At 35.4% G+C, this 22209-nt stretch overlaps 3 protein-coding genes across 3 annotated transcripts; 2 read left to right on the top strand and 1 right to left on the bottom strand.

Annotated features, from left to right (window-relative positions):
* The first annotated feature begins 9336 nt into the window (after window positions 1-9336).
* On the top strand, window positions 9337-12741 carry LOC108998671 (RHOMBOID-like protein 2). Its single transcript, XM_018975322.2, has 5 exons — window positions 9337-9819; window positions 11212-11375; window positions 11467-11627; window positions 11828-12078; window positions 12403-12741. The coding sequence occupies exons 1-5, from the start codon at window positions 9473-9475 to the stop codon at window positions 12515-12517; spliced, it is 1038 nt and encodes a 345-aa protein (XP_018830867.1). The 5' UTR covers window positions 9337-9472; the 3' UTR covers window positions 12518-12741.
* A 578-nt stretch (window positions 12742-13319) lies between these two features.
* LOC108998672 (putative non-specific lipid-transfer protein 14) lies at window positions 13320-14295 on the top strand. The gene is made up of 2 exons (XM_018975323.2): window positions 13320-13846; window positions 14056-14295. Exons 1-2 carry the CDS (start codon window positions 13485-13487, stop codon window positions 14063-14065), a joined length of 372 nt encoding a protein of 123 aa, XP_018830868.1. The 5' UTR covers window positions 13320-13484; the 3' UTR covers window positions 14066-14295.
* A 1765-nt stretch (window positions 14296-16060) lies between these two features.
* On the bottom strand, window positions 16061-20228 carry LOC108998636 (protein IQ-DOMAIN 14-like). The gene is made up of 4 exons (XM_018975251.2): window positions 19652-20228; window positions 18093-18293; window positions 17576-17653; window positions 16061-17115 (listed from the first exon to the last, which is right to left on the bottom strand). The coding sequence occupies exons 1-4, from the start codon at window positions 20030-20032 to the stop codon at window positions 16363-16365; spliced, it is 1413 nt and encodes a 470-aa protein (XP_018830796.1). The 5' UTR covers window positions 20033-20228; the 3' UTR covers window positions 16061-16362.
* Window positions 20229-22209: the final 1981 nt, after the last annotated feature.

Genomic DNA, 22209 nt, shown 5'->3' with positions numbered 1-22209 from the left:
GCAGTTAGTGTGACTGATGATGATGATCAAGTCCATGATGAAAAACAATATTTTTCCTTATATATTGACTTCATGACTGAATTCATCCGTAAACTACTGATCAATTCATGAAATTTAAATATGGTTGTACTTCATGAGTTATTAAGGGTAATTATATTTATATATAGAAATATAAAAGATGTCAAATAGGGAACATTAATAATAGTCAATTGTATATATATATATATATATCATCCGGATCTAATTTCCATGATTGAGCTAGCTCACCTATTATATTAAACTCGGAATTATGATGCAGCATCAAGATAAAGATCGTTAATGATAGATGTATTCAGTTATTTAGGCAATTTAATTAGATAGATTTTATTTTTCCCCCTCCAAAGGAGGCCATGAATATTCGAGTTTATTGCAAATTAAGACAATGATGGAAGAAGAAGGCATAATGCAGTAAAAATTATTAATCATGTCAAGCATTTAGTAACAAAGAACTTCCCCAACTATACTCATCTACCCGGCCAGGGTTTTGCATTAACGCAGAGATGCAGGGACTATTCAACACGTACATGCAAATGACATTAATGGACCACAAAACCCTGATGATAGCTATTTTAATTATTCATGAGCTGCCCCCAAATTAAAGAAGGCCATATATATATATATATATAAAATTAATATCCATTTATTTATTGGTAGTATCTGTTAACCTTAGTGTATTTATAATTCTCTAATTTAATATCCTCATATAGTTTGGTTAATTATAAGATATTGTGATTGCAACAACCAAGTTTAATTAAAGCCTTGTTTGGACAGTTAATTGAGATGAGATAAAATGAAAGTTGAATAAAATAATATTAGAATATTATTTTTAATATTAATTTTATTTTGCAATTTGAAAAAATTAAATTTTTTATTGTATTTTATTTGAAAGTTTTATAAAATTGTGATAATGAAATGAGATGAATTGAGATAGTGTCACTTTTCAAATCAGACCTAAGTTAATGACTTATCTAACACTAGAAGAATGTCAATTTTCTGCGGCAACAAAAGTCGCTGCAATAAAAATTTTGCTACGAGTTTTACTCGCTGCAGTGTGGACGGAAATATGAGATCCTCTCCGTCTGTAAGCCGAAATGTCGCAAAAAATACACTTTATTGTGGCGATGTTGGTTAAGCCAGCTGCGCGCTTGAAAATGGAACTACATATAGGGAATTACAATTTTATACGTGTCGAAGTTTAATATCGTAAAAGTTTAGTGCCGAAATAAAAGCTCTGTTGCCTCTGTAGATCCGTCAGGGCTGATTTTATGTGAATTTTAATAAATGTTAATTTAGTAGGTGCAACGGTATGATTTTACAGATCATTTTCTTTCCTCACGAACGGTATTATAATTTTGCTTTGGACAGTAAAAATAAAATTCCATATTTGAATGTGACCTCGAAACAATGACCCATTTCACGTACTAGGGAAGTTTTCAAAGTAGATGTAAACTCATCATTTTTTAACGAGTAGTGCTAGTCAGCCTAGTCTCTGTCCAGCATTGATGCCATGGTGTTAAGCATAAATTCATTTTTTTATTTTTTTATCATTTTAAAATATTTTTTAAAAATATAAATATATATATATATTAATAGTTATTTCTTAACTATTAAATAAAAAAAATATTTTTAAAAAAAATTAAAATATGTATAGTTTTAAAATGAGATGTCAAAATAATATTTTCCTTTTTTAACAGGGCGACCTATCTCTTCCCGTTGCCTCCATGGACACCTTTGTTCACCGACTCCGATTGCTTTTTTGATTGAACTACACATGAGAATGAGAAAGCAAATATTGATCATGGGGACGCTAGAGCCACCGGGAGTGTGCCGACGGTTTCCACCGATAACTGTAAAATATATATATATATATATATATATTTTGTGCTTTTAAATCACTTTAATTATTTTTAAAAAAATAAAAAAATCTTAAATTTATTAAAAAATACTTCTTTAATTTTTAAGTAACAAAAAAAAAAATCGAATCGGTAGAATTTATGGAAAGAATGTCTTGGTGGGTTAATAATTTTCCATTGATTATTACTCTATTTCTTTATGATTGAGATGATCTCTCTGCTTCCCCACCCTATACAAGCCTCCTTGAAATAAAAGTTAGATATTTTATTTTGGATGGGGAAAAATATTGTTATAAGCTAAACATGTTAAATAAGGTCCGGTTTTGACACACGAATAAGATACAAATTATCTCATTTTAGTTGTACGATTGTTTTATCTGTGTATCCAAATGCTCAACCATCAAGTTTTATAATTCATCTGTATCTGTAGACTATAGATAGACTTAGAGTATTAGCATTGGTATATGTATATGCATATGTATATGTAAAATTACTTCTTTTGCATAACCACTTTGTCATTCAAGCGAAATTCTCACATTGACTTGTGTATATTTGAGACAAAATAATAATAAAATTTTATTATTATTAATTTGTTGCTAAAATCAAATTTTTTAGAGCTTTGCTACACAACCTCCATCACACTCCACACTCTACATTTTTTTAAATTTTTTAAATTTTTAATATTTTTTAAAATTTTTTTTTTGAGTTTATTCTTTTTAAATTATTTCAAATTTTTTATTCATTATTCATATAATAAATATTTAATAAAAGAAAAAAATAATAAAAATTAAAAATAATGTGGAGTGTGGAGGTTGTGTGAATAGTAAGAAATTGAGTAGATTTTTTGTTTTAGTAAAGCCGACCGAGCCTTATGACAACCCACATGTTCTCCTTCACGCCTTCCCTTTCCCTTGTTGGGAAAAGAACAACTATCACATTTTTAATATATATAATTATCTATTATAATAATTAATTTTATTCTAATATATATAATCAGAATAAAATATTTCGAATTTTCTAATATATAAAATAATAAATAGGTCATAATTAGAACAATATCTTTTAACAAATAAATTGATATTTATGGGAATATTGAATAATTTCAGCCAACTACAAAAAATATATTTTGAGATTTAAATATGTTTATGGATTTTTAAATTAATAATAGATATTATTTATTTTTAATATATTCATAACTATTACTCAATAATTAAAAACATTTTTCAATCATCGGTGAGATCCACTACTTTATCAAATCTCTAAAAAATTAAAATCATTTTATCTCATTTCACTATCTAAACATACACAATTTTACAAAGGGTACTGCTAGGGTGCCGCTCAATAATTACCACTGGGCGTGACCCTAGGCTAAATCCCATTTTTTAAAAAAATTTTCCTTTTTTCTTTTTGAAACTTTTTTAAAAATCTAAACATTTTAAAAAAATAAAAAATATATTAATATTACTAACAGTCAATTTTTTAACCATTAAGTAAAAAAATTAAATACATGAGCGGTCAAAACGATGAGGCATACTATAATTTTCCTTTTATAAATTATCTCATTTTAACTTAAATATTTTATTATTATTTATAAAAATTTTATCTCATCTATATAATCAAACGAGATTTTTAGACAAATATTAAAGGACAGACAGTCGTATAAATAAAGTAAAAATGGAAAGAAAATGATCCCCAATTTTATCACATTTCAAACAGATTTTTATATCAAAAATTTGAATGACATATACTTGAAATGTGTGCTGAAAATAATAAAGATTAAAATAATAACACTATTCTTAAAAAAAAAAAATACAACTTCTACAACGTAGCAAGTGACGGCCGTCTCGAGCTTGGTCCAACTGACCAGCTAAATCGAAAATGTTGAACTAAGTGAGGTTTGGATAGTGGGATAAAATAAAATAATTTTAGATAAAAATTTAAAATTAAATAAAATATTATTTTTTTAATATTAATATTATTTTAATATTTAAAAATTTTGAATAGAAATTTAAAAAAATTGAATTATTTATTATATTTTATATAAAAATTTAAAAAAATTATAACGATGAGATGAATTGAAATGGTTTCTCAATCCAAGCAAAGCCTAAAACGGATTCGATTATTTTATGTTATTTAGACCGTGGGGTTATGATACTAACAAGAAAGACCATAAATTTGCAGACAAATTAAACTTGAAAAGGATAGATTATCTTAGACTTTAGTTGGTAAGTGTATACTTCAACAAACTTGATAAGGCATTGGCTATGTAGAGTAGGGATGCCAATTAATATTGATATAAAGATGTTAGGTAAGACATGAATCAATTTTTTTTAATCATTATTACTCTTTCTATTTTTATTCTCGAGCTTTATTTTAGTATTTACCTTGTCAAAGTACATATACATAACATAATTTTTTACCTAAATTGAGCGAAAAAAAAGAAAGATAAAAAAGACATATTATGTTAGTCTGGACTGACCAAATATTGTTTCGGCTCCGAGTATGTGATATGAATGATTACTATATAGTCATATAGTTTTGGATTGTATACAAATTATATTCTAAATTTATTATAATGTGTCCTATAATATGATTATATAAGAGATTTTGAATGTCCTGTTAATTAAATTATTTATCGATACTTAGATTTTATCCCTTATGATGTTTAAAAAATTAGAAAGATATTAATGCGTGGTGATTTTTTTTTTTTTTTTTGGGGGGGGGGGGGGAAGAGTTACAGTTATTTCCTCAGTTTGAATGAATAATCTTTTCCTTTGGAAGAGATCAGGAAAAAAAATTTATCATGTGTTATAGATGATTTTGTTCGTGTTTTTTAAGTGAAAAATAATATTTATAATTGTAGAGTGTTTAAATGTCATATAATTTTTTTAAAAATGTAAATAAATACAGAATTTATATAAAAAATAATAAAATATATTATTTAAAAAAAAATTAAGCAGCACTTATACAATATTGAATTACTTTTGTAATTACATGTACTCCCGTCCAAACGATCCCAACAAACAAAAGGAAGGGTAGGTGGCTTTGCAGAACGTGAACCTAGCCGTAGGCTGGCGACACCGTGGTAATTAAGGTGACAACTGTCAAACAATGGTAGTTGCCACGCGTCAAGATTTAAGAGTGCCTTAAAAGAAACCACCCAACAGATTTATTTATTTATTTTAAAAATTTTTTTTCATACCTGCGGAGAAGATTTGATCATTGATTAAAATCAAGGTATTGTTAGGAGTGAAAATCGACTCCTTTTGTTCAATTTTTGGATAAAATTGATGCCAACCGATACTTAACTTTTGGGAGAGAAAATCAGTCGATGGGGAGAAAAAACACCGACCGAAATTGATATTTTATTTCTCTAACAGTTCACGGTTAATTCTCAGATCGAGCTTCGTCTAAGAGAGTGTTGGAAAGAGAGAGAATGAGAACTAGGAATACAACACGAGGAAGAAGACGACGTTATTTCGAAACAATACCGTTTGGTTTAATACCAAGCGGCGTTTATTTAGTCACGTTTAAAATACAACTATAGACTTAAAATGACGCCATTCTACTTAAACTAAAGTAGAACGTCGTCGTTTTGAATACATAATATATATAAAATAGTTTTTTTAGTTGGCCTTTTCAGCGATTTGACTAGGTTTGAATCGACTCCAAACTCGCTGATATTGATTTTCTCTTTTTGCTACCGCACGCTGACCGGTTCTCCATCAATTTCGGCCGGTTCTGAACTCCGGCGGCCAGTCTGAGTCAGTCTAGATCAGTTTCTCAATTTTCTGTACAACCCTAAGTATTATCAATTGATCCAAAGCATATTAGCATATATTCCATTTGAAGATAACCAATATTCATTTAATACAAAATATGGTATAATTTAGTCATTATAGTTTTAAGAGTGTTTAAACTGTTAAATGTGAATTAATTAAAACGCATTTTATTTTATATTCGATTAATACTCTTAATTTTTTAGAAAATATATTATTTTTTGGAAACGAAATGGAGATGGTTATATTCCTTTTATAAAAGTAATAATTTGATTGTTGTGAATATTCTTTAATAAAAGATATCCCATCCCCTAGATATTGATCATAGTTTTTTGGTGCAAAAGTGATCTTTTTTATTAAATAACTCTGTAGAATTTCCTTCTTGTTGAAAATATAAATTAAGTTGTCACTTTAGTTATTCTAAGAATATAAGATAAGTGACAATAGACATGTATTAAATAAAATATGAATCAGAACTCTCTGCTTTTCAAGTGAACCAAACTATTTGTGGCATTGGAAACTTGAGAATTTTGTATCAAAGTAACAATTAGAAATTGAAAAGATTTCCCAGAATGAAAAACATTCCCTCTCCGAATCAAAGCAAAATGAGTACCATAATTCCAAATAAAAATTCTATATACAATTACTTTTGTATAATTCTTACGTATTTTATTAATGTGATTGACTGTATCATTTTTTTTAATATAAAATAATTATTTTTGATCAATCGTATCAATAAAACATGCAAAAAATATAAAAAAATAATTATATATAACAGAACTCAATTGCAAACGGAGATCCACAATATAAAAGCAATTAAATAAAATTTAAATCTACTTTTAGAAAAATTAAGATGAGAGGCTTTTTTTTTTTTACTCGATTGGCCCACACCAACTTTTTTGCTAGATACATGACTAAGCCCAAGATTAAACAGAGAACCCTACACAGATGTCAAGAAAAAATAAGGTAAAAAAAAAAAAAAAAAACAATCAAAGATCTCTTGAATGATTTGGCTGGAACTTAGGTATATGATGGATTATATTTCATAGCAACCAAATAGGTGATTGTGTAGATAATTATTAATTGAGGTTTTCTACAGATCAACCATTGTTTATGGCTGATCTATAGCACACCTTATGTGTCGTATTATTATTATTTTTTTAAAAACAAAACGTGCATTTCAGCTCATCCAACCCCGTCTAGCTCACCTAGCTCATGCGGGCAGCACCCCCCTCCCCCTACCTGGTTTCCTCTCTCAGCTCATCGAACCTTGCCGTGCCATTTGTAGTGCCACCGGCCACCGGCCACCAACCACCACCATCAGCTCCCCCTCACGCCGGCCACCTCCAACTACCTTCAAGCCTTCATGGCAGCCCCCTCTCTCAACACGAAATGGGTTCTCCTACATAGTTTCTCCCTCTTGCCTCTGCTACCGCTGCCGTCGTTGGCCTCCAACCCCACGATCGAGCACCACTGAGCCCTTGACCTTCCCCCTAGCCACCGTCGAGCTTCCATAGCATGGCAGTCCTTTCCCTCTCTTTCCTGAAATGGGTTTCACCCATACGTGTTCTCCACCTTGGCCTGCCATACGCTACCACCCACGGCTTCTAGCTACCACCTCAAGCCTCCATTGGCCACATCGACCTATCCCAGCCACCCATAGCCAGCCTCGATCTGCCCCTCATGCACCCTCACTCTTCCATGAGTTTCTCCACTCATTTGGCTTATATCTGCCACCCTCCAGCCACCGTGTCCCCTCCCCCTCGCCACCACCTGCTCTGCCGCACCTCCCTTAGCCCTCCATGCTCAACCATGCCTCCCTTAGCTGCCCCTATCCATTTCCCTTGTTTGAGACCCACGACCTAAGCTTCTCCACGAGCCATCATGTCTTCGTCGTGTGCCATCTCGGCGCCACCATTACTCCCAACACTTTACGCGGAGGTGAAGGTGAGGGGAGAGTGCAAGAATGCGGGGGTGGGGATGGGGGAGAGGAGCTTTGTTGGACATTTTAAATTAGAGAATCTGAGAGAGGGAATGTGCTTTTTGTTGCAAGGAGAAATTGGTCATTTTGCTAGGTCACGTAAGGTGTGATTCAGTTGCTACTAAAGAGTGGCTACTCCCCAGGTTTTTTCTTATTAATTATCAATCATAGGGATGGTAACTCGAAACTTTCCAGCCTAGGTTGGGATCGTGGGCTTTAATTATCTCCCATTGGTTTGGTTTATAGCCCCTCTCTCTTTGAATGGAGCCCAACAGTATTATTTTTCACGAGTTGTTGTCGCCAATAGAAATGGAGTAAAGGGTTTGGTGACATGACATCAGTTTATGAGTAAGGGTATACGTATGCTATTGTTCGTAATAAGAAAAGGAGGCATACGCGCGTAAGCTGTTATTACAAGTAAACAGAGAATCAAAATGGGTTCGTTTTGTGCAGGTTTTGAAAGGGCACCAAGAAATATAGCAAATCTGATGCTCTCGATCGGCTTATCGTAATTGCGATTCCTTTAGTCTCTGTAAAGCAATGGAAGAGCTGAGAGCATCCTATCGTGTCCAAAATTTTGAGAGGACTTTCCAAATAAAAGTTGCAAAGCGTGTTATTCCTTAAGAATAGAATTAAGTTCCATATTGTTCATGAAAAAGGCATATCATTAATGGCCAACAGCGCCGTATCGTCGAAAAAGTAACATTATTATCGCACTCACTATGAGAAATAATTAAACACATAATTTTGACCCTATAATACTAAATAAAGTTATGAATTCTATAAATGCCGTGAATTTATTTTAAAGAAATATTTTATTATTAAAAAATTAATTTTTTTTTACATAGATAAGATATTTATTCATTTTTCCAAAAGGAGTGTAAGATGTTTGTACATGACATGACTGCAAATATCATTACTCATTTTGATCACCATAACTTATAAGAAAAAAATTATTCTCTATTTTAGGTTTATCACTCTCAGTTACTTTACTTAATCACACCATTGATATTTTATATGTTAAAAAACTTTTCATTAAATGATCTATAAAATTATTTATAATATATTATAAGATTGAAGAAGAATAATAATAATAATAAATCAAACTCTCTCTCTTTTTTTTAATATAGTTATAGCATGAATTGTGGCCATGCTCATTTGATATTTGAAATATTTTTTTAAATCTCAGCCATTATTTTATCGGAAGGTAATTCATTTCCTAAAATTTTAATGTGGCCTGGCATATTTTTTGGCGGGTTAAAACCCTCGGATTTAAAACGGTCAGTTTCCAAACAACACGGCCCACCCACGTTTCAAAAAAGGCGGTATCAGTTAAAATAACCGCGAAACGGGTAGCTTCAGGTCAGTTTGGTTCAGGTCAGTTAGTGGAAGAGCCCACGTAATTGTAAAAGCGAGACACCGCGTAGTGAGAAGCAGCAGCAATCGACTGCCCCAAGCCACCACGTTCAGAAAACCAGCTAAACCCAATCAACGGCGGCCACGTCAACCAAAGAACCTCACTGTCGACAGACAGAGCTCTTCCTGCGGCAATGTCTCATGTCACCATCCGACGTGGGAAAGCATTATTGGATGCGCCATGAACGTTTTGCGGTTGTTTCCGCACAAAATAGTTACAGGCACACAGCTTCCCCTGCTACTATTACAGTTAAAAACCTGAAATTGCTCACCCACTCGCTCACATCTCCCACTCCATTTAAACCCTACACCAACTCAATCCATTCCTTCAATCTTCTCAAACCCGAACTCCTGACGCAGAAATTTAGAGAGAGAAACACAATTTGTAGGGAGAGAGAGAGATAATGCGTGGTGAAGATCTTGAAAACAGGGGACGAGGAGACGGAGAAGGAGAAGGAGAAGGAGAAGGAGGAGGAGGAGGAACAGGGGAAGTGAAAAGCAGATCAAACTACAGAACCTACCCGGTCTATTCTGATTTCTATACGAGAGATGATTCGGAGACCCAATGGACCCCCTGGCTGATCCCAATGTTCGTGGTGGCGAACGTAGCTATGTTCCTTGCTGTCATGCACGTGAACAATTGTCCCAAGCACAATCTTGGCCTGCAGGGGAAGTGTGTGGCAAGGTTTCTTGGGCGCTTCTCGTTCGAACCTATTAAGGGAAATCCTTTATTTGGACCTTCTTCTGCAACGTAAGGAATAGTTTCTGAAAAACATCATACTTGAGTTTCTAGGTATGAGTGTGATGATGTGATCCAGGGAGTAGTTTCTGAAAACGTCCTACTTTAGTTTCTGGGTATGAGTATGATGATGTGATCTAGGGAGTAGTTTCTGAAAACATCCTACTTTATTTTCTGGGTATGACTGTGATGATGTGATTTATTCTTTGTCACCTTTTTCTGATTTTCTGGTTATTTTTTGTTTTTGCTTGAGTTTGTTATCCTCGGAGAAGCATGGTACTCTTGTCTGTGCGATCAAATTTAGTTTTTGGGAGGGGGGGGAGGTGTTGGAATTGCACTTAGTTTGAGGTGAAGTTCTATGACGAGTTCTGCTGCAGATACTTTAAACATATGACAGAATTTCTGCTCTTTTTTTTATTTATTAAAATGAATCATGATATGTTTTTTAACCTGCAAAAATTGGTTATTTGGATTGCTCCGTAATTAAAATGATATGTGTTAGTTCTTTTTTACCCATCAATTTCTTTGAGATGAAAATTTGGGTAGATCTGAACAGGGTTTCTTCTTTAATGCAATATCTCCGGTGGGTTGCCGTAGCTCAATGGCATGAATTCGAATTAATTAGAGTGCCATGTTGAATGGGTTTTGACTGATTTGACGTTTCGGGTGTGAAAATGTGAAACTCCGGTGGGTTTAGTGGAATTATATGTGATCCTTTACATGCGTGAATTGCAAGCGTTTTTTATATTAAATGCTTTGGGTGGAAAATTTTCAACTTTACCACATTGGTTCTCCACGACTCCTTTGCAGTGGACCGGTGGTATCACGGTTCCTGCCCCTCTCTCTCTCTTCCATGCAACTCGTTAACAACTATAGATTGTGGACTGCAATTTGGTACTCTTTTTATTGACCAGTTGTCGCATAGGTGAAAATTGGTTAAATGTGGTGAAATGGTTCTTTCATCAAAGATTTGAGTTTTGGAGAATTTTCTCGGTTAGGATTGATCGGGCGGGCATGTTGGTGGTTGGTGGGCTTCCGGGTGTGTGATTTTACGGGAACTGGGTTTGCTTGGATTAGTGTGAGGTTCTTATCAAGGACAACGCCAGTTAAAATCCCAGCTTTGTCGTCCATCTTGACAGAGTTTAAAGTGAAGAATGGAACGTGTCCTTTGTGGGGGTTGCAGGAAGTTTGGTCATAATTGATGGAATTTCTGATAGAAATAGCTTGTTTGAGAGTTTCTATCTTTCAAAGAAGAACCACGGATGGAGTTTGGTTACATTAGAGAGAATTTCTGATCAAAATACAGACGTCTTTAATTATTTGGAAGTCCTTTTCCTTCATTTGTGAACAAAATGGTTGAGCAACTTGGGCTGAAGCTTTTTTTTTTTCCTTTATTTCTTGAAGATTGGAAAAGTTGGGAGCTCTTGAGTGGAGCAAGGTTGTCCAGAAGCATCAAGGATGGAGACTTGTCACTTGCGTCTGGTTGCATGCTGGTGTTATTCATCTGGTTGCGAACATGTTGAGCCTGGTCTTCATTGGTATACGCCTAGAACAACAGTTTGGGTTTGGTATGTTGCTCATTTGCTCTCTTTTTTCAAGACATTCCTAATCATCTAATGATTACTAATATTATTTTTTTTTGGTTTTTGGAATTGGCAGTTCGGTTTGGAATAATTTACTTGTTGTCAGGTTTTGGTGGGAGCATACTTTCTACTTTTTTTATCAGAAACATTTCTGTTGGTGCCTCCGGTGGTCTTTTTGGGCTTCTTGGAGCGATGCTTTCTGAACTTTTTACAAACTGGACCATCTATACCAACAAGGTTGGTTCTGTATCTTACTCAGCTGGTTATATACGAAGTCTATTTTAGTCATCATTTTAATTTACTGTAATTTTCAATGTGTTACTGGCATAGATTTAAACTTGTCTTCGAAGGGGGTTAATGGCTGTGAATCTTCGTTCATGTAATTATGTTGAGAGTTTCTTTTGGTAATTGATCTCCCTCCATATTGTCTTCAATAGGTTGCGGCGCTGATCACACTTCTGGTCATCATTGTCATCAACCTTGGCATTGGAATTTTGCCACATGTTGATAATTATGCACACATCGGTGGGTTTCTGGTGGGTTTCTTCCTTGGCTTTGTTGTGCTTCCCCGTCCTCAATACGGGTGGTCAGAGCATCAGAATCTTCCTGCCGGAGTTCGTGTTAAATCCAAATACAAGTCTTACCAATATGCATTTTGGCTCATTTCCCTTGCTATGCTAATTGTTGGGTAATTTACTATTCCAATACTTCAAAAGAAATAAAAGAAGAATAATTTTGTGAATTGATAAGGTTTAGACCATATCAGTTAGAAGCTAATCATCTCATTGAATATTGATGCTTTGAGCCACGGAATGTTTTTATATTTGGTGGCATTAGAAGATCAGATAGAGAGGAGTCATTCCATTTATATTCCCACTTACTAAATAACAAGTTCCTTTATTTTGGAGAAAATACGCTCTGCACACTTCAGTTACTAGATATTTTAAACTTCACACCCCCAAACTATTCAAATTTGACGCGTTATTCCCTCCATGTAACAAAAATGTTGCAGGTTTACAGTTGCATTGGTGATGCTTTTCCGAGGAGAGAATGGGAATGATCATTGCCACTGGTGTCACTACGTGACCTGCGTCCCCACCTCAAGATGGAACTGCGGTGAAAACTAACATATCTTGTTGGGCTTCCCCTCCTCTCCTCTAGGATCTATTTTCTTCTTAAATATGTAAATGCACAGTTGTTTTATAGACAGCTATTTCCTCTATGTCTATTATCTAATTCATAGCACCTCTGGGCCTCAGAGAGTACATGTTATGTACGCTTTTGCTCTGAACGAAAATATATGCTTGGATTGTGCCCCAGTTTATAGAGTTGTTATATGTATCTGCAGCCATTCTTTGTTGTATCTTCTTGTTAGGTTTAACATCTTTTGATGTTTTCATGATTTGTGTAGTAGAAAGCAAAGATTTTAACAGCCAGCCCAATACAATTTTGCTAATTTAGTGAAACAATTTGTACCCGGAGAAATAGATTTGATTATATGTTCCTTCCTTTTGGCCAGCAGAAGAAGTGAAAATGCTTCCTGCAAGAATGATATGGAATTTTTTTAGCACATGCTTAACTTTCCCACTGGTTTCTGAGTGCTGATAGGCAACCGACTCATTACTTGGATAGCATGCATTTAAGAAGATGGATAATAATTTGAGGAGATCCTGAAGAAACAGACGAGCATATATATAGAGAAAATTTTGGAGAAACTGTAAGATTGGCATCAACTAGATTGGAAACGGAGACCATAACCAACCACTCCACACACCATTTCAAAATCAATTTTGAAATGCAGTTTGAGAAAAATACTTGCAAATAATATGATAAGAAAGTTCTTTTTATTACAAAGTAGATCTGATGAATGACAGTTTTTGTGGTAAATTTTTGTAATTGTTTTTCTAGACTCAGCACTCCTGTAAACTACCAATTAACCGGGGCCAAATAAATTTTTCACACAAACTTGATGAAGAGGCACACAGTCGGCATTGTACACCAACCCAACATCTTCCCTGCTATAAGAAGAATTCTATTCTGTACGGGGATTCTCAGCTAGTTGAAGTAAATAATTTATAGAAGTAGTAGAAGGCGATGGGATTCTATCAAATGGATAGCCAAAAAGCAACAAGGATCTTCGGAATATCGATGTTGGTATCTTTGGCCATATCAGTATCTGCTGCAAATGAGTGCTCAACAGTGAGAGCATTCGTCTCAGCTTGCCATCCATTCGTCACGTACGGTACACCTGACCCCTTTCCTGGATCACCATGCTGTGATGCCATGATGAGCCTCAACGCCATTGCTGACTCTGCCGATGATCGAAGAGTAATATGTGGATGCATGATGGACCTCATTACCACCTTCAATCCCAATGCCACTGCTATTGCTACCTTGCCGGGCCTTTGTGGGGTCTCTCTGGGCTTCACAATCGACCCAGATACTGACTGTAGCTTGTAAGTTTGTAACTCTCTCTCTCTCTCTCTCTCTCTCTCTCTCCACATTCACTGTCACCGAACAGATATGCACTCACAGTCTGTCCAACATTGATGGGTCCCAACCAACTCTCCAATCTGTTGACATGAAGAAAGGGAGTTTTGTACTACTAGCGTTTTAATGTATTATTATTGCAGAGTTTCTAACGCTTCTTACATGGATAATGCAGCATATCTTGATTTGGGGTTACAAGAAATAAAGTTGGATTGTAGAAGATACGGAAGAGAGGATCAAATAAGAAGGCTGTCTTCAGCTGCATAGAAGAGGAGAGGAGGGGGTGTATTCATGTTGTCTGTTAACGATACAAATAAGTGATGATTGTGAGCATTATGTACCTAGATCTAGGTAATGCTTGTACAAGTATGTGGATTTTATATGGTCAGTATTGCTTGCCCACTGATCCATCTTACTCTTGAACACATAAAAATCACTTTTTTTTTGGCTTTAAGGGTATCAATGGATGCTCCATAAAGTTCGTTGCATCATCACAGTTGACATAGCAATATCAGGTACATGTCCATGGTATTTTTAGCTGCTAAATAATAAAACTTGTTCAAGATTAATAAAGTGATTTGATTCATTAACCCAGATGTTCTAATTCAAACAAATAATTATACAAGATTCGAGTAACTATGCAAAATGCTTCACTCTAAAATAACATGGTTCAAGTTTAGTTATAATTTGGTGCCTGCCTGCCCCCCCAGTCACACTGCGTAACAGCACTGTCTTATTTCTGCGTATAAAACCAACTCAAATATTTCTCTGAAGAAATGATGGAAAACAGTTCTAAAGTATAGCGATTCCATTCATTGTAATTTACCAAACGAGATGATTTGGGGACATACAAGCAATCATGCTTTGCTTTTAGTTTTCACCATTATCAGATCACATTTGAGGTCACCTGAATTATATAAAGTATTGATTTCACGTGATGCAGCCACTACAGTCAAAGCTACTTTGTTTATAATTGCTAGGGGCCAACACTTGAGTCAGAAGCAGCGGAAAAAGAGAAGATATTCACCATCAATCAATGTTTTGCTGTTGTGGGCCGCTCCTGAATTGCTCTTTCTACATCGCTCTCATAAGCAGTCAGATCATCAATTTTAACTGTATTGGCTTGTGGTGAGTATCCAAAGTTGCATTTGTTTCCATCTGGGCACTAGAAATAGTTCAAGATGTTGTCTTTTAATGGAATGCAATTTCTTGTCACTTTTTTTACCTATTCAGGACAAACCAAAGGGGGCAATTACCCACATAAACATGTAGGACCACCGAAAGTAACCGAGTGAGAGGATCTAAACTTTGGTGAAATCAGAGCGGGGTCCAATGCAAGCTGGATTAAAACTGCAAAAATCAAACATGTGTAACTAGAACACGTGCTCTGCGGTACGGTGGAACCCCTCTGATTGCACATTGCAGACGGCAAATTCATGGAGATGGGACCTTAACATTAAGAAGAGTAGATCGTGTTTAGCTACTATATGCAAAACACTACAATCTACAAGAGTAGATCAATGTTACTGGTTTGAACTTCTCTCCAAGATATGTTAAACCACTGGCGCTTTCAAATACTTGTCTCTGAAACCTCCACACTCAACTGAATAGGGTTGAATCTTGCCCCTTCCACTCATGCTTAGAGGATTGAATCCAAATACCATTGCTAGTCAGCCTGACAATGATCTATTGTCTTGATCTCTTCTTTTCATCCAAAAATAAGCCAATTGTAATAATCATACACCAACATAAGAAAGGAAGAAAATTTTCTTTAGGAATAAGAATGGTCATTCTACGAAGACATCTTTCAATCCCATAACCTGCTCCCTACACTAGAGAACATGGTTGAAATTAAAGCTGCCGAACCTTCATACACAAGGCTGGCTTGTTGGCTCGTACTCTCCAGTTCCTATTTTTGATGGATGAGTATTAAAATTATTTATATCTACAATTATTATGTCTAGCTGAAAAATATACCATATTACTTATGTAACAAGGACACTTTCCTTCCATACTTTAAAAAAGAACTCAAATAAGTAACCAAGTGAAAATAGGTATTTGAAGTAAGTTGTAGCCTTAATAAAAACAACATTGAGTTGGTCCTAAAGCAACAATGATATCACAAACATTTATAGGAAAGAGTCGATGCCTGAAATGGAAAGTGGTGGAGTCATCCAAGTGCTATGAACCAATCAGCACTAGAACTCATAATTAAGTTAAGCAGCCTGGAACATGCTAAATGCCTCCAAGTAGGCTTGCATTTCTAGAAGCAAAATTTACATAAAAAAAAGCACAAGGCATTACACAGATCAGTAAATATACAAAGAGGAGCAGCTAAGATTATTGTTTGAACATTTAGTTAACAACATTCAACGTCCAGCAAGTTTATTTGTGCTGGGACAGATAACACTCACGATCAAATAATTACAACTATAGTTATTGTTGCCACAGACTGCACACAAAAATTATGAAACGTGCGGCATCACCGTAAATTAGAACTCCCAAGTCTATTTAAGCCGCTAGAGGCTGGGTAAACTTTGTTCCTGTAGTCCGATTGTGGGGAAAAAACCCTATCTGAGTTGATCCCTGCATCCCAAAACCCCTGAGCAGACCTCCTGGTTGAACCAAAATTTTCAAACTCAAGCCTTTGCCTTGGGGCACTCTGTGACCTAACCTTGGCCCGAGATGATTCTGTGTTAGCCATGTAGTTCGGGTGACCAGAGTATCCACTATAAAAGCCCCATGCACACTCACTCCTTGTGGGCGTGAATGCACCTCTTCTGGCACTACTTCCGGGCCTTGATGATGCAGAATACACTTGTGGGCTGTTCTCAGCAGTCTTTATTGCTGCTTCATCTTCTATTTTTATAGAGCTCAATGACGAAAATTCCTTGGAAGATAAAGTAGCCTGAATGGGAACTGGGTTTGGAGCTTTTGTTGAGTGTTTTGATGGAGAATCAAAGCTCATAAACCTTTCCTTGTTTGAATCGTAAGCAAAAACATGCTGTGGTGCCTGAAAGGTTCTGTTACTTTGTTGGGAGTTCAAATGGGGCTTCCCAGTATCCACTTCAAGAATCTTGTCAATTTTCTCATCATCACCATGCCCATTTCTTAGCAACATATCTCGATGGTCGTTCCATAAACTTTCTTCCATCCAATGGTTTAACCAGTTTGAACCACCATGTGCTTTCTCTAGGTCCCTGATGTCCCTGAAGTTTGAATTCGAACCACATCTCTGTGTGTGTGGGAACATAAGAGTGCAATTAATTTTTGATAGGCACCCTTATGATCAATCAAAAGCAAATTAAAGGGTATAAACTGAATCTGGACAAGACAATTTATAACTACTGCATCAATTCAAAGAACATGTTTAAACTTTTCCCTGAGAAAAAACTCAACAAAGTTCAAAGCTAGAAATCCTTCAAATATAAATGTGCTCATTCCTTGCCCTCGAGCCATGTAATGATATTTTCTTCCCTTTCTTTGTCCTTACCGTGATCGAGAAAAAGCCAAAAATAGCAATCTATAGGGACTCAGAACATAAAAACATTGCTGATTCTCAGAAATTACAACTCACAGAAAGCAAAATAATGGCAATTTGAAGTCAATATATTGAAATTTCTATTTCAAGTCACACTTAATAGGAGAGCATCAGAAGTCTTTAGAGGATGATATACAGCCAATCAAGTAAATACCTTTAAGATTGAGGAGCTATCAAATTTGGTACTATATGCACGAAGTGAGTGACCATTTATGGTATGAGCTCCAGGGACCTGCAGGCATATGCAATAGAAATGATCATCGTCTTAAAGCACATAGAAATCAATAATTCTCAATTTACTAGTGATTCCACTAGTCCTTACAGGTGCGTGACAGAACTACAGAAAATGAATCATTACTTTCATTAATATCATCATGTTGAAGTAAGGATTTATGTGCTCAATTTTGGCAGGAGCAAGTGATCTTGCACTGAGGAACTTCTACAAATCACAGAGCAGTTTATTTGATCAACTATAACCTATAACTCAAAGCATTTTTAACTGCACAAGCATGACTTGTGCTTTATTGTTGACTAGGTCCTCAGTATCTTCCCAAAAGCTCCCCTTTATAATCCACAAATTAGTGAAAAGAGTCTTAATTGAATTAGACTTGTCAAAAAATAGTTGCAACATGCCATGTGCCATTGTGAAAGGAGAAGAAAATTTTACTTACAGGGTGCCGCGAGAGGGAGGACTTGCTGATAGAATGCAGCGATTCTAGCGAGTGTGTCCGACTTGCACGTGCTCGAGCTTGGACTCGGACCAATGTTTGCATACGCCTCAGCATGTCGGCAGTTTGCTTTCTCACCATGTGTCCTCTCACCAATGCTTGAAGTTTCACCAGTGCTTTCAGTGCCCTGAGTGCCCTCCTTGCCTTCAAATGCATAACAATTAAAGTCAGCTACCAACTGCTACGTTTCAATATTAATCAGAAAAATCCAAAACCTAAGGGTAAAAATAATTCATCATCCACAACACTACGCCTGGCCTCTTAAATTTACATGCCAGACTGGTAACCAGACTCTGGTACAAGCATTAGTAGAGCGAAGAATCTTGTGGGAAATAGTAGCTCAATTTGTGGTCCAACGCCATAAGAGTAGCACCAAAAAATTCAGGGACCTAAGTCATTTTATCTCGAGGGCACCTAATATTCGAGTAGTAGGGGTGGCCGTATTAAAATAAACGCAAAGACATGATAACAAAACCGGGAAAAGTTGACAATGATTCCTTTGGTTCCGACCGACATTTTTAAAAACATTAATGAAGACTCAGTTCACAGAAGGGTAATGATAGGTAATACCCTCTACTATTTATTTATTATTATTTTTATATTTGATTATTTTTTTAATTTACTTAATAATTAAGAAACTGATTATTAATAAAATCATATATATTTTTAATTTAAAAAATAAAAAATTTTAAATACATTATAAATAATAAAAATAATAATAAGCGCACTTCACAAAATCCAACAACTAGTTAGGCAAAGATTTGAACTTTGAATTCAGGGCTGAATACAAAGAATCGCCAATGAAGATGATATTCCAAAAGAAAAACAGAGGAATCATTCCCAGTTGGGGAGTAGCCTTGGTTTCATCTCTTTTTTAAGAAAGCAGACCAGACCCAAAGAGAGCACATCACATCAGCCGAGCTGGGTTTGACGCGATGTGATGGGATAACCTTTTCTAAAGTAACAGACATGCCCTTCCATGAACGGCTCCAGCCTGTACGCACACATAAAAATTTAAAACAACTATACTTTTTAATGCGAGTTTTTTTTATTTTTGACTTTTCTTTAACATGAGAATTTGAAGCATCTACTCCAGTATGGCCGAGAAGAAAATAACAGGAAGGAACATACACGCACGTGCGAAAAAGGCTACACGTACAATTCAACGTAATTTGATCCTTTGAAGGTCAAAAACACACTCTGGATAGGCAGGGGGAATCGGTTCTCTTCTGATGTCAATTGTCTGACAGCGAAATGACGCATGGCCAAACTTTTGCCCACATGCGAAGTTTTCTTTCATCTTAATTTCATTCTTCTTTTATTTTCTGTTTTTCAAATATATATTCTCCCCTCCAATGCGAATGAAGCTTCAAAAATATTCCCCGACCCGTGTTTGGCTGATAAGAGAATTAGGTAGGAAAACTGAAACCAATTTCTTTTTCAAAGAAGGGAATTCTGGAAAAAATTTAAATTAAATCAAAACAAAGAAGCAAACGGCTAACCAGATAACCACGGAAAGCGGACTGTATCTTAACGGCCGCCAAGTCATCCGTCCACCGACGGTGGGAGCTGCCGACGAGGGCCGAGGATGTACCGCCGGCGCTGGTACTGGTGTTAGTAAGCCTGACCACCTCGGCCGCAGCATGGGCCGCAGCCAGCGCAGCTTCCGCCACAGCCGCGGTGGCGGCCGCTACGGCTATGGCGTGCTTACTGGCGTCCAGGTCGGTGGCATAAGAAGAGTCGATGTTTCGAGGCGGCGTCGTATGGGTGTTGGCGTGAGCTAGTGATCCGACGTTGAAGCTCCGCTTGTTTTTTTCCTTGGCCGACTTCCGGTTGTTATGCTTTTTGGTGCCGAAGCCAAAGAGTCGTCGGAGAAAGCCCATTCGGATTTGGGATTGGATTTAGAGGTGAGAATGGGCGTATAGGGAGAGCATGGCTTGTGTGGGAAGTTGGAACAGAGGCCAAAAAAAACAGAAAGGAAGAAAGAAGGCAGGCAAGTGTTGGAACTCGAAACTTGGGAAGTAGCTAATATATTCATTCAGTGGCCGAGATATTCCAAGACTCGGGATTTTGTACTCATAGTCACAGGGACAGAGTGAGAAGCACAGAAAGAGAGGGGTAAAGATTATTTGAGGAGGTCGGCAGACGCGCGGTTGTGGTTTTCCGAGACACGCGCACTTTTTTCAGCCCCACTTCCATTCAATTTAGGAGCATTTCTACTATTTTTCAAAAGAAAAATATTATTTTGTTATTTAACCAGCGACTTCTACTTCTACTATACATTATACATCAATTTATTTACTCTTTAGTTTTTTTATATTATTTAAATATTCATTCACTCTTTATTTATTTTATATATATTTTTTAACTGTCATTAAATTTGTAATATTCTCATAATTGTCAATATTTCTCAAATTAATGTGAGCACAATATCCCTTTGTTATCAAAATGACATCAATAGTCCAATAAACATTAAAAAGAAATTTTTTATTAAAATAAAATGCTCTTATAATATTATATTTTTTTTATGTTTTATAAATAAAAATGTAAATGCAAGAAATACAAAGAAAGATTAGGACAAAGAAATAAATAATAAAAATATTTACATAGATGAATAGTATATATTAAATATAGAGAAGCACTTTAACTATTTTATATTGATTTTCCATAATCGAATGGAAGTCTTATTCCAACATATTGTTAATTATTTTACAAAAAATTGCAAAATAGAAAAGCAATTGATAGTGTCAATGCGTTGAAAATATTAATTTTTTTTTAATTTATAATTTGTATAATCTTTTTTCACTTGAAACATAATTATAAAAACATTACATATAATATAAATATGTACTACTTGTTGATGCCTAAAAATAACGCAATAGACCGAAAGAAGAGAAATAGTCATTCCCAACCTGCTGAAAATATTCAGGACGCGATTGGTGCTGTACGGATTCCCAGGCGGTGGTATGGTGTGGATGTGCAGTGTCTATGCATGCATCCATAATAGTGATCAATAAATAAATGCAAAGGAAATAAAGAGGCGGGGACACGTAAATTTACGTGATTCGGTATAATGCTTACATCTATGTGAATTTTAGGGATGAGAGAATCCACTATAATATGATTGTTTTATAATCTCTCATACTCACTATACAATAGATATTAGAGCTCTATTTTTTGGAGAGATCTCGTTGCTAGAGTCCCTGTCATGAGGTTGAAGAAACTAAAAGAGAAGTCGAAATCCCCTCCAAAAGTCATCTGGAAGCCCCCTTTATCCACTGCTCCTCCCTTACTTTATATCCTATTTTCTCTTCTTTAAGTCACATTTTCACTTTTTGTCCTCTCTTTCTTGCTTCTTGATGAAACTCCTCCTCACCTTGGGTTGGGCTTGGAAACCCAGTATGGGCTGAGATATTTTATCCCCTCCACTATTTTTTTTTCAAAGATAGGTTATATTTTGCTCATATCAAAACAAATTTCATTTGTAAGGTCTCGTTTGTTTACACAAAAGAAATGAGATGAAAGTTGAAAGTTAAATAAAATATTTTTAAAATATAATTTTTTAATATAATTTTTATTTTAAGATTTAAAAAAATAAATTCTTTATTGTATTTTATGTAAAAGTTTAAAAAATTTATAATAATTATATTAGACGTGATCATTAAGATGGTTTGGGCAGACGAACGAGGCCTCAGGTCACTTTCTTTTACCTAATATTTATCTGTAGCATAATTTTGTTTTTACGAGGGATGTTTCGACTTTCGAGGACAATGCAAACAGCAGATGCGCTGTGATTTTCAAAAATATTTATGTGCGTCTACGCAGATTGATGTTTTCCTAATGCGAGATATTTTAAATTCTATACTATGTTGGGAAATTTAATCATATCCTTTTTTCATGTTGAACTAGGGCTTAATTATTTCATAAATTTTTTTTTTGGTCTCAAAATCTCTCCGACATGCAACAGGGCTCTCTGCAGCAGGTTGTGGTGATGCTTCGTATCTAATCTGAGGCAACTTCATGAGCAGTAACGCGGCCATTGCACAGAGAATAATATTAC

Source organism: Juglans regia, chromosome 1 (genome assembly GCF_001411555.2).
Source record: "Juglans regia cultivar Chandler chromosome 1, Walnut 2.0, whole genome shotgun sequence".
Classification (NCBI taxonomy): domain Eukaryota; kingdom Viridiplantae; phylum Streptophyta; class Magnoliopsida; order Fagales; family Juglandaceae; genus Juglans; species Juglans regia.
Note: the sequence above shows the minus strand (reverse complement) of the source record. Positions and strands in the feature narration are given on the sequence as shown.